At 39.5% G+C, this 14,067-nt stretch overlaps 1 protein-coding gene across 3 annotated transcripts in view; it reads left to right on the top strand.

Moving 5' to 3' along the window:
• The first annotated feature begins 35 nt into the window (after positions 1 to 35).
• Positions 36 to 14,067, top strand: part of ORC1 (origin recognition complex subunit 1) — a 34,459-nt gene continuing 20,427 nt past the window's right edge. For 2 of the 3 annotated variants that reach the window (XM_057744473.1, XM_057744455.1), the window contains exons 1-7: positions 36 to 193; positions 7,876 to 7,978; positions 8,759 to 8,833; positions 9,650 to 9,749; positions 10,399 to 10,526; positions 12,425 to 12,603; positions 13,713 to 14,031. In XM_057744473.1, the coding sequence (XP_057600456.1) occupies positions 9,655 to 9,749; positions 10,399 to 10,526; positions 12,425 to 12,603; positions 13,713 to 14,031 (721 nt within the window). In that variant the 5' untranslated portion in view covers positions 36 to 193; positions 7,876 to 7,978; positions 8,759 to 8,833; positions 9,650 to 9,654. The remainder of the gene's footprint in view (positions 194 to 7,875; positions 7,979 to 8,758; positions 8,834 to 9,649; positions 9,750 to 10,398; positions 10,527 to 12,424; positions 12,604 to 13,712; positions 14,032 to 14,067) is intronic. The other variant, XM_057744463.1, reaches the window with a different exon arrangement.

The raw sequence follows: 14,067 nt of genomic DNA, 5'->3' as shown, positions 1-14,067 counted from the left end.
CGTTTGGCGCGAAATTTCCTTTTCTCCATCCCCTTTCCTAGCGAGGCGCCTGTTTCGGTTGCGGTGCGCGGCTGGCAGCTATAAGAGGAGTCCTCCTGGGGCAGGTAGATTTGTTGCAGCTCCACGAGCTCCTGAAGTGGGGACGGTGGGAAGCGGAGGGCTTGCACCCAGCTCCAGCAAGCTTCGGTGCCCGGTGAGTGTGGCGTCCCGCGGGCTGGAGGGGGACCTGAGCCGCGGGACTGAGGAATTTGTTCTCTGTGGACTCATTCAGCCATTATTCATTCAGCAGATGTGTACTAAGCGCCTGTTAAGTGCCAGGCACTGTTCTAAGCCCATTAGGAGCGTTTTACTTTACGCGTCGCGATTTTTAATAGCTTTCCGGACCTGCCGGGGACTGCGACCTTGCAGTGGGGAAACCGGAAGCCAACAGCAGAAACGCTTGAACACTCCAGTCCTCAGCGCCCTGAGAGTCTCAGTAACGATCTGAACCATATGAATCTTCTATCTGCACGGCCCTTGTGCAGCAGTTGCATCTGTTTCTCATTTCAGCGTAGTGTAGCAAGCACCACAGGGAAAGCAGAGCAGCAGAAGTTATTACCCGATTTTATGGATGTAGCAATGCTCCCAGAGAGAGTCCCTTTAGGTGACTAAGCGGCCTGAGCTCCTGCCCAGGTCTTTCCTTCTCCAGATGAGTTGCTGTTAACTCTCATCCACTTTCTTTCCAGGAGGGGAGTGTAAAGGCATCTCTTTTACTTTCTCTAGTCTAATCCCGGAATAGAAGGACTTTCTATTTTGACAGTTGGAAAAAGCACTGGACTTAGAGGCATGAGACGCGAGGTTCTTATCTTGGACTATTTGCCAAATTGCAATGATTAGATATGGCAGTTTTCTATTTTAGTTGTCTATAAAAGTGGTACTCTCTTCCCTGGTGTACTGGGTGCCTGTGAATGTCATTGGAGGTTTCTGGTGTGAGATCATGTTTATCAAGTCCATCTGCAACAGTTTTTAAGGCAACAAAGGGCAATGTGTGGACTTTAAACGGTTTATGAATTCCCTGAAATTAAATGCAAAATTTTGTGTGAATTGTATGTGTTTCATAACATTCATCAAATTGCAAAAAAAAAAAAAAAAAAAGAACCAGTGTTCCTTACAAATAAATGCAAGGGACTGGGGAATTGACCATTTTGCATTTTCTCACTTAATCCTCAGTAATCCTAGAATAGTACCTGGCACAGAATGGATGATTAATAAATAAATATTGGTTGAATAAAAGAAGGCTTGTTTGGTTGGCCAAAAAGTTCGTTCGGGTTTTCAGTAACATGGAAATTCCCTAAGGCACTTTTTGGCCTACCCAACATTATCATTCCCCATTTTGTGTATAAGGAAATTGAGGCCCATTTGACCTTTCAGTCAGTGGCTGGGAAGCCTGGCTTATTGTAATAAGCATACCAGAAGCAAGCTCTCTTAGACATGTATTAACACTACCCACTTTCACACAAAGTATTCTAAGGTGAAGTGCTTAAGAGCACAGTCATTGAAATCTGGCTGCTCAGGGTTTGAATTAAGGCTGTGCTATTCTGTATAATATTGGGACAACTTACCATCTTGAAGTGCTAATAGCATCTACCTTTTATTCAGCAAATATTTATTTCTGAGTGCCTACTTTGCACTTGGTATAGACTAGGATTATTGTGAGGATTAAACGAAATAAACACATCAAGAGTTTTGGTTCTACCTTCTGTCTTATTGAATCAATAAATATCTGCTATAAATATTTTTATCGCAACTCCCTTAACTATTTTCCTTGGGTGTGGCTCCTGGACTGGGTAGTGTGTGTGTTCCAGATTTCTGGTATCTGCAACATTGAGAACCTGTGGTGTGTATCTCCTAGAAGCCAAAGCCTTTGCTAGACCAAGTCTGGCCTGCCTTTCCACTCCATTCATTACCCCTTTTGGGGAAACTCTTTGCTGATGATGGATGAGATGCAATGCTGGGTCGAGGGTAGGAAAGTGGGGTAATAGTATAAAGAGGCCTGATATATACATGCTTTCCTTATGTTGCTTCTTCAGAAGGACTCCTGATTAATTTTTTGAACTTTTCATGGAAAAACAACCTACATACAGAAAATGCATGAGTTATGTATGGCTCAGTGAGTTTTCTTGAAGAGAACATACCTGTGTAACCAGCATCCAGATCAAGAAACAACAGGACCAGCATCCCAGAAGCACCCCACTCCCCCACCATGCTTCCTTTCAGTCAGCATGGTTTCCCTCTATTCTCACTTATAACACCATAGGTTACTTTTACTTATTTTTGACCTTTGTATAAATGGAATCAATATAGCATGTATTCTCTTGGTGTCTGATTTCTTTAGCTCATTGTTATTTTGTGAGATTTTACCCACGTGTGTGCAGTTGTGGTTGGTTTCATTTCATTGCTCTATATTGCTGCTATGAACATTCTGGTTCATGTCTTTTGATGATACGTTTGGTTTTCTGTTGGGTATATTCTGTTGCAATTACTGGGTCATAGGATATGCATATGATCAGCTTTAGTAGATACTGCCAAATTTCCAAAGTGGTTTTACCAATTTACATGCCCTCTAACAGTGTGTGAGAGTTTTGGCTGATCTACATCCTTCCCACACTTGGTATTGCCCTAATTTTTTATTTTATTTTATTTTATTTTACCGTTGGTAGTATATATATGTCTATGCTACTCTCTCACTTTGTCCCAGCTTCCCCTTCGCCCCCTGCCCCCCTAACCCCGTATCCTCCAGTCCATTCTCTGCATCTGCATCCTTATTCTTGCCCTGTCACTGGGTTCATGAGTACCTTTTTTTTTTTAGATTCCATATATATGAGTTAGCATACAATATTTGTTTTTCTCTTTCTGGCTTACTTCGCTCTGTATGACAAACCCTAGGTCTATCCACCTCATTACATATAGCTCCATTTCATTCCTTTTTGTAGGTGAGTAATATTCCATTGTATATATATATGCCACATCTTCTTTAGCCATTCATTTGTTGATGGGCATTTAGGTTGCTTCCATGACCTGGCTATTGTAAATAATGCTGCAATGAACATTACGGTACATGTTTCTTTTTGGATTATGGTTTTCTCTGGGTATATGCCCAGTAGTGGGATTACTGGATCATATGGTAGTTCTATTTTTAGTTTTTTAAGGAACCTCCAAAGTGTTTTCCATAGTGGCTGTACCAACTTACATTCCCACCAACAGTGCAGGAGAGTTCCCTTTTCTCCACACCCTCTCCAACATTTGTTGTTTCTAGATATTTTGATGATGGCCATTCTGATCGGTGTGAGGTGATACCTCATTGTGGCTTTGACTTGCATTTCTTTAATGATTAGTGATGTTGGGCATCGTTTCATTTGTCTGTTGGCCATCTGTATGTCTTCTTTGGAGAAATGTCTATTTAGGTCTTCTGCCCATTTGTGGATTGGGTTATTTGCTTTTTTGGTATTGAGCTGCATGAGCTGCTTGTATATTTTGGAGGTTAATCCTTTGTCCGTTGCTTTGTTGGCAAGTATTTTCTCCCATTCTGAGGGAGAAATGCCTTCTTGTCTTGTGTATGGTTTCTTTCGCTGTGCAAAAGCTTTTAAGTTTCATTAGGTCCCATTTATTTATTCTTGATTTTATTTCCATGATTCTTGGAGGTGGGTCACAAAGGATCTTGCTTTGATGTATGTCATAGAGTGTTCTGCCTATGTTTTCCTCTATGAGTTTTATAGAGTCTGGTCTTACATGTAGGTCTTTAATCCATTTTGAGTTTATTTTTGTGTATGGTGTTAGGAAGTGTTCTAATTTCATTCTTTGACATGTAGCTGTCCAATTTTCCCAGCACCACTTCTTGAAGAGGCTGTCTTTTTTCCATTGTATATTCTTGCCTCCTTTGTCAAAGATAAGGTGCCCATATGTGTTTGGGCTTACCTCTGGGTTCTCTATTCTGTTCCATTGATCTTCCTTTCTATTTTTATGCCAGTACCATACAGTCTTGATCACTGTGGCCTTGTAGCATAGTTTGAAATCAGGAAGCCTGATTCCACCAGCTCCATCTTTCCTTCTCAAGATTGCTTTGGCTCTTTGGGGTCTTTTGCATTTCCATAAAAATCGTAAGATTTCTTGTTCCAGTTCTGTGAAAAATGCTGTTGGTAATTTGATAGGGATTGCATTGAATCTGTAAATTGCTTTGGGTAGCAATCACGATGTTGATTCTTCCAATCCAAGAACATAGTTTGTCTCTCCATCTGTTTGTGTCGTCTTTGATTTCTTTCATCAATGTCTTATCGTTTTCTGCATACAGGTCTTTTGCCTCCTTAGGCAGGTTTATTCCTAGGTATTTTATTCTTTTTGTTGCAATGGTGAATGGGAGAGTTTCCTTAATTTCTCTTTCTGCTCTTTTGTTGTTAGTGTATAGGAATGGAAGAGAGTTCTGTGCATTAATTTTGTATCCTGCTGCTTTACTAAATTCATTGATTAGTGCTAGCAGTTTTCTGGTAGAGTCTTTAGGGTTTTCTATATATAATATCATGTCATCTGCAAAGAGTGACAATTTTACTTCTTCTTTTCCACTTTGGATTCCTTTTATTTCATTTTCTTCTCTGATTGCTGTGGCTAAAACTTCCAAAACTATGTTGAATAATAATGGTGAGACTGGACACCCTTGTCTTGTTCCTGTCCTTAGAGGGAATTCTTTCAGTTTTTCCCCATTTAGAACGATGTTGGCTTTTGGTTTTTCATATATGGCTTTTATTACGTTGAGGTAATTTCCTTCTATGCCCATTTTCTGGAGAGTTTTTATCATAAATGGATGTTGAGTTTTGTCAAAAGTTTTTTCTGCATCTATTGAGATGATCATATGGTTTTTATCCTTCAATTTGTTGATATGATGTATCATGTTGATTGATTTGCATATATTGAAGAATCCTTGCATCCCAGGGATAAACCCCACTTGATCATAGTATGTGATCTTTTTAATGTGCTGTTGGATTCTGTTAGCTAGTATTTTGTTGAGGATTTTTGCATCTATATTCATCAGTGATATTGGCCTGTAATATTCTTTTTTTGTGTGACATCTTTGCCTGGTTTTGGTATCAGGGTGACGGTGGCCTCTTAGAATGAGTTTGGGAGTTTCCTCCTTCTGCTATATTTTGGAAGAGTTTGAGAAGGATAGGTGTTAGCTCGTCTCTAAATGTTTGATAGAATTCACCTGTGAATCCATCTGGCCCTGGGCTTTTGTTTGTTGGGAGATTTTTAATCACAGTCTCAATTTCAATGCTTGTGATTGGTCTGTTCATACTTTCTATTTCTTCCTTGTTCAGTTTTGGAAGATTGTATTTTTCTAAGAATGTATCCATTTCTTCCAGGTTATCCAATTGATTGGCATATAGTTGCTTGTAGTAGTCTCTCATGATCTTTTGTATTTCTGTGGTGTCCATTGTTACTTCTCCTTTTTCATTTCTAATTCTGTTGACTTGTGTCTTCTCCTTTTTGTCCTGATGAGTCTGGCTAATGGTTTATCAATTTTGTTTATCTTCTCAAAGAACTAGCTTTATTTTCATTAATCTTTGCTATTGTTTCCTTTCTTTCTTTTTCATTTATTTCTGCTCTGATCTTTATGATTTCTTTCCTTCTGCTCACTTTGGGTTTTTTTTGTTCTTTCTCTAATTGTTTTAGGTGTAAGGTTAGGTTGTTTATTTGATATTTTTCTTGTTTCTTAAGGTAGGACTGTATTGCTATAAACTTCCCTCTTAGAACTGCTTTTGCTGCGTTCCATAGGTTTTAGGTTGTTGTGTTTTCATTGTCATTTGTTTCTAGATATTTTTTGATTTCCTCTTTGATTTCTTCAGTGATTTCTTGGTTGTTTAATAGCATATTGTTTAGTCTCCATGTGTTTGTATCTTTCACAGTTTTTTCCCTGTAATTGATATCTAGTCTCATGGTGTTGTGGTGAGAGAAGATGCTTGATATGATTTCAATTTTTTTGAATTTGCCGAGGCTTGATTTGTGACCCAAGATGTGATCTATCCTGGAGAATGTTCCGTGTGCACTTGAGAAGAAAGTGTATTCTGTCATTTTTGGATGGAATGTCCTATAAATGTCAATTAAGTCGAGATGGTCTAATGTGTCATTTAAAGCTTGTGTGTCCTTATTTATTTTCTGTTTGGATGATCTGTCCATTGATGTACGTGGGGTGTTCAAGTCTCCTACTATTATTGTGTTTCTGTTGATTTCCCCTTTTATGGCTGTTAGCATTTGCCTTATGTATTGAGGTGCTCCTGTGTTGAGTGCATAGATATTTACCATTGTGATATGTTCTTCTTGGATCGATCCCTTGATCGTTATGGAGTGTCCTTCCTTGTCTCTTGTAATAGTCTTTAAAGTCTAATTTTTCTGATATGAATATTGCTATTCCAGCTTTCTTTTGACTTCCATTTGCATGGAATATCTTTTTCCATCCCTTTACTTTCAGTCTGTATGTGTCCCTTCGTCTGAAGTGGGTTTCTTGTAGGCAGCATATATAAGGGTCTTGTTTTTGTATCCATTCAGCCAGTCTGTGTCTTTTGGTTGGAGCATTTAATCCATTTACATTTAAGGTGATTATTGACATGTGTGTTCCTAAGCAAAAGTTAAGAGAATTCAGCACCACCAAACCAGCCTTACAAGAATTGCTAAAGGAACTTTTCTAAGTAGGAAACACAAGAGAAGGAGAAGACCTATTACAAAAACAAACCCAAAACAATTAAGAAAATGGTAATAGGAACACCCTAATGGTTTTTTAAAACCAGTTCATTCAGGACTTCCCTGGTGGTCCAGTGGTTAAGATTCCATGCTTCCAAAGCAGGGGGCACAGGTTCAATCCCTGGTTGGAGAACTGAGATCCCACATGCTGCTTGGCATGGCCAAGGAATTAAAAAAAAACAAAACAAAACAACCCCCCCAAAAAACTAGCGCATTCGTTCATTCATTTTCTCAGCTCTTACATGCGAAGCCCTACCCCAGGCCCTGGGGAATGCAGTTATGAACAAGATAGACAAGGTCCCAAGATCCCTGTTCTTTTGGAATTTAACATTCTGATGTAGGAAGTACAACAAAGTAATATAATAGTTATTGCTTTGATAATAGGTTGGTACAATAGGACATGACCCTGGGCAGTATAAGGTGGTGGTGAGTAAGTTTCCATTGGGTATCAATGAAGGCCTATCTGAGGAAGTTTCACTGAAGCTGAGACCTGAGCCATCCCTGCAAAGATATGCAGAAAGAGAGAACAGCAACTGCATAAGTCTGAGGGCACTAACAACCTTGGTCTGCTTGAGGTTTGGAAAAGCAGGCCTGGAGCATAGTGACAGGCTGAGTTGAGACAGGTTATGTGATTCAGGCCCAGAAAGCCTTCTGATACCCCTGCCTGCTAACCCTTTGGTAAATCGCCCACCTTTGCACACATATGCTTATACTGGTCTCAGCGAACATAGCTCATGATCTAGAAAAGGAGTGTTAAACTTTATCTTGGCCTAGTTTTTGAAGGAGGGTGTCTGCTTTAGTAAGCTAGAATATGATTTCTGTTTAAAAGCATTGAAAGCATGGATTTGATTCTCTCAGGTACACATGAGTACCTTAGGAGTATGGAGATATTCCTTCTGTAGGCCAGTTTGAAAAAGTGAGATCCTTGTGCCAGTGTAATTAAATATTATAGACAATGTAACAAATCAGAGCATTTATCCTGCAGTTAGATTATTTGAGAATTGTAGAAAATGTGTTGGGAGATTCTACTTTGCTACAAAGCACTCAGTGATATTCCAATTTTTTTAAATGATGGTGCTTATTTACTTGCATCTTTTGTCTTTATCTCAGTAGCCTATTTTGCCTGATTTCATTGTGGAAGGGTGAAAAGTTCGAGGTTTACCTTCTGATAGTTCCATGTTACGTCTTCCATTGAAAGGAACATGTGTTGAAGGTAAGTTTGAGTTAATAATTTCCTTGAACATTTATTGAGATTCAAACACTTTGACTAACTTTTTACCAAAAGATTATTGGATATAATGAATCCAAGTGCATTTTTTACTTGAGCACAAGTCTCCTACTTGTTTTAACTCATCAGTATGCTGTTTGTTCATTTCTACAATGTAATTAAAATTAGTTTGATTTTAATAGTTCTGTTGTCAATTGTACTCTAAATGTTCTTAATAATAATTATTCAGGCATCATTTGTAAGCTGTGCATTTACTAATGACTCAATATCTTCTTTTTGCTAATTAGTTTCCTCAAAGTATATTAAAAAATACCTTTTTTAAAAGCAGAAAATCTTATGGGTCAAATGTTCCCAAGTAGAATATAGGACATAATGCTGTTGAACTTTAGGAAACTAGCTTGTTTAATCAGGATGTCAATATGCTATTCTAACTCTGTTGTTTTCAAAATGGACTGACATTATTTGTCCCTCTATCAGTAATTCAGAGTAATTCTGTCAGACTGGATTAAAAAAAATTTTTTTTTTAACCCGTTTTCATCAAACGTTAACTCTATAAGAAAAGCAATACATTTAGAGGAAAGGATTATTTTCGTAATAACTTAAACTTAAGATGATGAATTGACATTATTATTAGGACTAATAGATTGTAGCTTCCAAATTGTAAAGAGGATTGTCAAATATGTTTGGATTTTTCATTCACTTTTCAGTATTGTCAGTAAAATTGTCTTTTTTTCCATGTACTTTAATACAATTGTGTCTTTTCAGCTATTCACGATATTTATATCTAGGACCTGTCAGCTGCAAAGTAAAATACCTCTTCTAACTGCCAGAGCACTACAGGTTAGTGACACTGGGGTTTTGTTTTGTTTTGTTTTTAATGTAAGTGGAATGATACATTTGATAAAATCCATTGCCATTCCCCCAAATGCCCGTTGCATGTTTTTGCCTCCATCCCTTGGAAATCCTCGTTTCATCCATCTTATCAATAGCTACCCATTATTCAATATTCAGTTTAGAAAATCCTGTTAAGAAACCATTCCTCCCTGAACAGTCGCAAGACCTGGTCCTCTACCTTGCAGTAGTCTCTCTGGCTCTTTCTTTTGGCTCTTTGCACTGTTAGTTGTCCTTTTGTGTGTTTATATTTTATCCCTACCTAGATTATAGGTGTTATAAAGATATTTACAACTACTGTATCACTGTCTTTTAGTTTCATGTTGTTAGGTGTTTCATACCTATCATTATGCCTTGTACCTAGTAAGTACTTCTAAACGCCTATAGTTTCTTACATGTTGACCTTTCTGTTTCCCTGGATAGGAAGAGATAAGGCATAGCACCAGATGATATTGAGTTGCCCATGTTTAATCTTCATAGAGCTTGACTTTTTCCTCAAAAAACTTTTTTTTCCTGAGTCTAAAGTGTGTGGGGGCGATATGAGGATATATGTGTAAATACAGCTGATTCACTTTGCTGTGCAGCAAAAACTGGCACAACAATGTAAAACAATTATATTCTAATAAAGAGCTTAAAAAAATAAATAAAATGTGTGGGAATGTAGCAGGGGCAGAAAAGAAGGCTGAAACCATTGAAGGCAGGGACTGTGCCCTAGAATCCATCAGAGCATGTCATGTTAACTCAGAGTTAGTGACTTTTACACAGGAGCCATGGCGTACTGTCCTACAAGGATGAGGACCAGACAAACTTATTCGTGGGTTGGCAAGCCATTGTTGGATCGAAAACTACACTACCAAACCTACAAGTGAGTGATAGAGTCCTTTGGTAGCCTGGAACTAATAGCTTCTCCAAGCTAAGCTGTTAATAACATGTATCCAAGGTATTCTAGTTACTATAGGTTGAGGATTGAGGGACAGTAAATATGAATTGATTGTAAGGGAGTGTGGGTTTGTTTGATAGAAGAAGATGGTAGCATAAATATAGCAGCTAGTGATACAGGAAGACATTATGTCAGGTTAATAAAATTTGATATGTATGATAATGTCATATCTATTTAAGATAGGTTCTGTGTAATTCTGCATGATAACAGGGTAGGATTCAATGTTCTTACTACATCCCCTCAGCCTGAGAGATCTCTGAACAAACTGATGTTGTTATTAGGCGACTTTCATGTCTTCGGATGCCTTTGTTGTTCTTTGTCAATAGCAGGGAAGTTAGGGTTCATACCAAGGCCTCTGGATTAATCATCCGTGCTAAAACAATTCATTCAACTCATTTCATCTACTCTTGCATATGGCTTTACTGATAAATTGGTTTCTAGTAGAATTGGTCAGCAGGGGGAAGCTATTCGGGGGATTTTCCAGTTAAAGAGCACATTCCTCTGTGCCCAGGGGTCTGAAGAGCTTGGCCCACCCTAAGAGATTTCCTAACATGCTTTCTCTGTTATTTCCTAGAGAAATGAGTGTGAAAATAGAAGGTTGTTTGCCTGAGATTCACATCCAAGTTGGACAGTTTGTGTTGATTGAAGGGGATGACGATGAAAACCCATATATTGCTAAATTGGTTCAGTTGTTTGAAGACGGTGAGTTTGGGGCTGGAATGAAAAGCATTCCTTGTCGTGAATGATTGGGAAGTGCTCCATGGTGGGGAACAGGGGTGGTTACTGATTCCTCTGTTCATAGAGGGGTCACTTAAGCACCAGCTGTACCCTCTTCCACCTAGTGAATATCGTTACTCACTAGAGCAATATTGGGTAAAAATGAGATTGGGGGGCTCAAGAATTTGGCTTTTCCATTATTTTTAGTCGCCATGAAGGCAGGATTGTTGGCATGGAGAGAAAGGATGAATTTAGGAAGAAGGGGGAAGGGAAAAAATAGGTGATTTGCACTCTAGTAGAGATGTGTCTTTTTTTTTTTTTTTAATAAATTTATTTATTTATCGGCTGTGTTGGGTCTTTGTTGCTATGCGTGGGCTTTCTCTAGTTGTGAGCAGGGACTACTCTTCCTTGCAGTGCATGGGCTTCTCATTGTGGGGGCATCTCTTGTTGTGGAGTATGGGCTCGAGGCACGAAGGCTTCAGTAGTTGTGGCATGTGGGCTTAATAGTTGTGGCACTCAGGCTCTAGAGAATAGGCTCTAGAGCATCAGCTCAGTAGTTATGGTGCAGGGGCTTAGTTGCTCCGTGACATGTGGGATCTTCCTGGACCAGGGATCGAACCCGTGTCCCCTGCATTGGCAGGCAGATTCTTAACCTCTGCGCCACCAGGAAAGTCCCAGAGATGTGTCCTTTAATTTTGGCATGAGGAAGTTAGTGATTTTGCAAATGCAAAGTTATTTTTACCAGAGAGGAGGTAAGTCGTATTGGGAAGGTGTATCAGTTGATTGATGTTCAGTCAGAAAAACAAAAACACTTTATGTGTTTTATTTACCCAGAGGGACTTGTGTATAAGTGTTGAAAAGTCTGGAGAAGCAAATGGTGGTGTTTCCCAGAGATCAGTAAGTGCAGAAAGCCGCTAGTGCCCTTAAGGCTAGAGGAGCAAAAGGGAAGGTAGTGTTAACTGATGCTTGCAAGGCCACACTCACAGCCGCAGCCGATTTTCTCAGCTATTAACCTTCTGCAGAGCCGAGAAGAGCAAAGAATAGTAGGAGTGGGGCAGAACTCCAAAAGGAAAATGAAGAACAGCAATTTAAACTATACAAAACTGCTTCTTCCAAAAGCTAGGAGAGGAGTGTGTGAAAGTTAGTCCTAGTCCTGTGGCAGTTTGTATGCCTAAAGGATGGAAGATAGAGTGGCTGAAGGTATTTTACGTTGTAGAGATAGGGAGGATATTTGACAAGTATGGAGGAAAACTTCATCCAACTAACATCCGCTAGGGGGAGCACATCAGCAGGATGAGCTTTTGTATATGAGGTTTGGGCCTTTGTGTATAGATTTTAGAATCTGTGTATTGTGCTACATTGGTGGCTTCAGTCTTTCTCTGAAGAGAGCTAAGGAAGAGAAGAGGCAATGATGATGGTGGCACTAATGAATGTATGTCCTTTCACTAGGAGCCAACACTGGTATGGAGTGATGTTAATGGTATATTACGATGATAAAGCTGAAGATTGCGAGCATATGTTTGTTGAAAGTCATCTCAGTGGGTGATGCTCTGAGTCTTGCCAGGAGTTTTGTTTTGATGTGCAAAATCTGTTCAGTGTCTGTGATTAGAATTACTCCTCTCAGATGCCTTTTACAATTTATTTGATGACCGATGGCACCATTAGGAAGTAGAGCAAAGTGAGAAGAATGTGGGTGCTGGGTGGAGTCAGATTGCTGCTGGTTGGTCCTGTGACCCTTTGACAAATTATTTAAGGTCCCTGAAATGTGATTACTTCAGATGTAAAAGGGAGACAGCCATAGTACTTACCTTGTAGGATTATTGTAAGGATTAAAGATAGTGTTTATTATCTTTAACCTTACCTTTTCCATTTATCCCTCCTAGATTCTGAACCTTATTCCAAGAAACGTGCTCAAGTACAATGGTTTATCCGATTCTGTGAAATCGCTGTCTGTAAACAGCATTTGCTGGGCCGGAAGCCTGATGCACAGGAGATATTCTGGTATGATTACCCTGCCTGTAACAGCAACATTAATGCCGAGACCATCATTGGCCACGTGCGGGTAGGTGATGCCTTGATCCTCAGGTTTATCTTGAAGCTTATTTCTGGCTGATTCCTAAACTGCATGACCCAAGATATTACTGGCTGTAATTTACCTCACAGAAATGAATTTTTCCTGTTTGTCATCTTCTCTGCCTGCCTGCCTACTTCCTTTCAACAACAAATATTTATTGAGAGCGTAAGTGACATCTAGGTTATGACCTGAGGGATGAGCAGGAATTAGCAAATGTATCTCAGTGGGAAATTATAGTTAGCTATGATTGTGACAGGCATAAAGCATTGTGAGGCTGGTTATGCTTGCTTAAATGAGGACTTCACCTTGAGTAAATCAGTTCAATGAGTGCTAATTGCTACAGGCAAAAGTGTGTTATGGGATTTTATGATAAATCAGGTTCTAATGAGTTGTAGGCTGAATTGAGACACTGGTTTGGAGACTAGGATATGGGTTATTTCTCAAACTACTTCAGACCCCCAAAATGGGATTAGACCATGATGTGAAGTGTGGTAACATGGTGATTAGGTGGTTGTTAGGGCAGAGAGACCATGGTTTGGCATGACTATAGTCAGATTTTTCCACTCTACGGGCCCAGCGTATCATATGCCACAAAATAATTTATCTCTGAGTTAAATGAGTGAAGAAGTGAAAGGCAGATATAGAAGTTGAAGCAGCAAGATGGGGGAATTTGGAAAGGCAGAGAGGGTGTTTAGGCAGGAGCACAATGTGGGAGTGAGCAGGACTGTGACAAGCCAAGTTCAACTAGTGGTGGAAAGCCATTTTGAAGAGCATCGAGCACTCAGGAGGTAATTTAAGCAATCTGATCTTGCAGACTGTAGACTATTGAGTGGGGGGGGTGCGTGCTTAGAGAAGTTTTTGTGGGGAAATTTGGCATGGCTGAATAGAATGGACTAGAAAATGACATGAGGTATGGATATCAGGAAAGAGGACTCTGTGGAAATATGCTATGCCATGTCCATGCCTGTTTTGTTTAGAAAAGTGATGTTCCAGGTAAGAATGCAGACTTAAATGTTTTTTAATCATAGCTCTCATAGAGCTTTCCTTGACTCTTTGGGTCCTCATTTCTTTCTATCATCTATACTTCCTAAATTCAGGTAATAGCTTTAGCCCCAGATGAAGTGATACCTATGGATCTGAGAAATGAGAAGACATTTTTTGTGAAACTGTCTTGGAATGAGAAAAAATTCAAACCACTACCTCCAGAACTATTTGCACAGTTGGATAAGCTACAAGAAGGCAACCCTAGATGCCAAAAGTCCATGGAAGCCAAAACTAAGAGTACAGAAAGCCCTTCTTGGACCACAGCAGAACATGCAGTCAAAAGGATTGAATCAAGGCACTCTACCTCCAAATCTCGCCAAACTCCTTCCCATCCTGTCACCCCAAGGGCAAGGAAGAGGCTGGAGCTCAGCAGTAAGTGTAAAATGGGTCACAGTGGGCAATATTGAG

This window comes from Hippopotamus amphibius, chromosome 1 (assembly GCF_030028045.1).
Source record: "Hippopotamus amphibius kiboko isolate mHipAmp2 chromosome 1, mHipAmp2.hap2, whole genome shotgun sequence".
Taxonomy (NCBI): domain Eukaryota; kingdom Metazoa; phylum Chordata; class Mammalia; order Artiodactyla; family Hippopotamidae; genus Hippopotamus; species Hippopotamus amphibius.
This window is presented reverse-complemented; position numbering and strand designations above follow the sequence as displayed.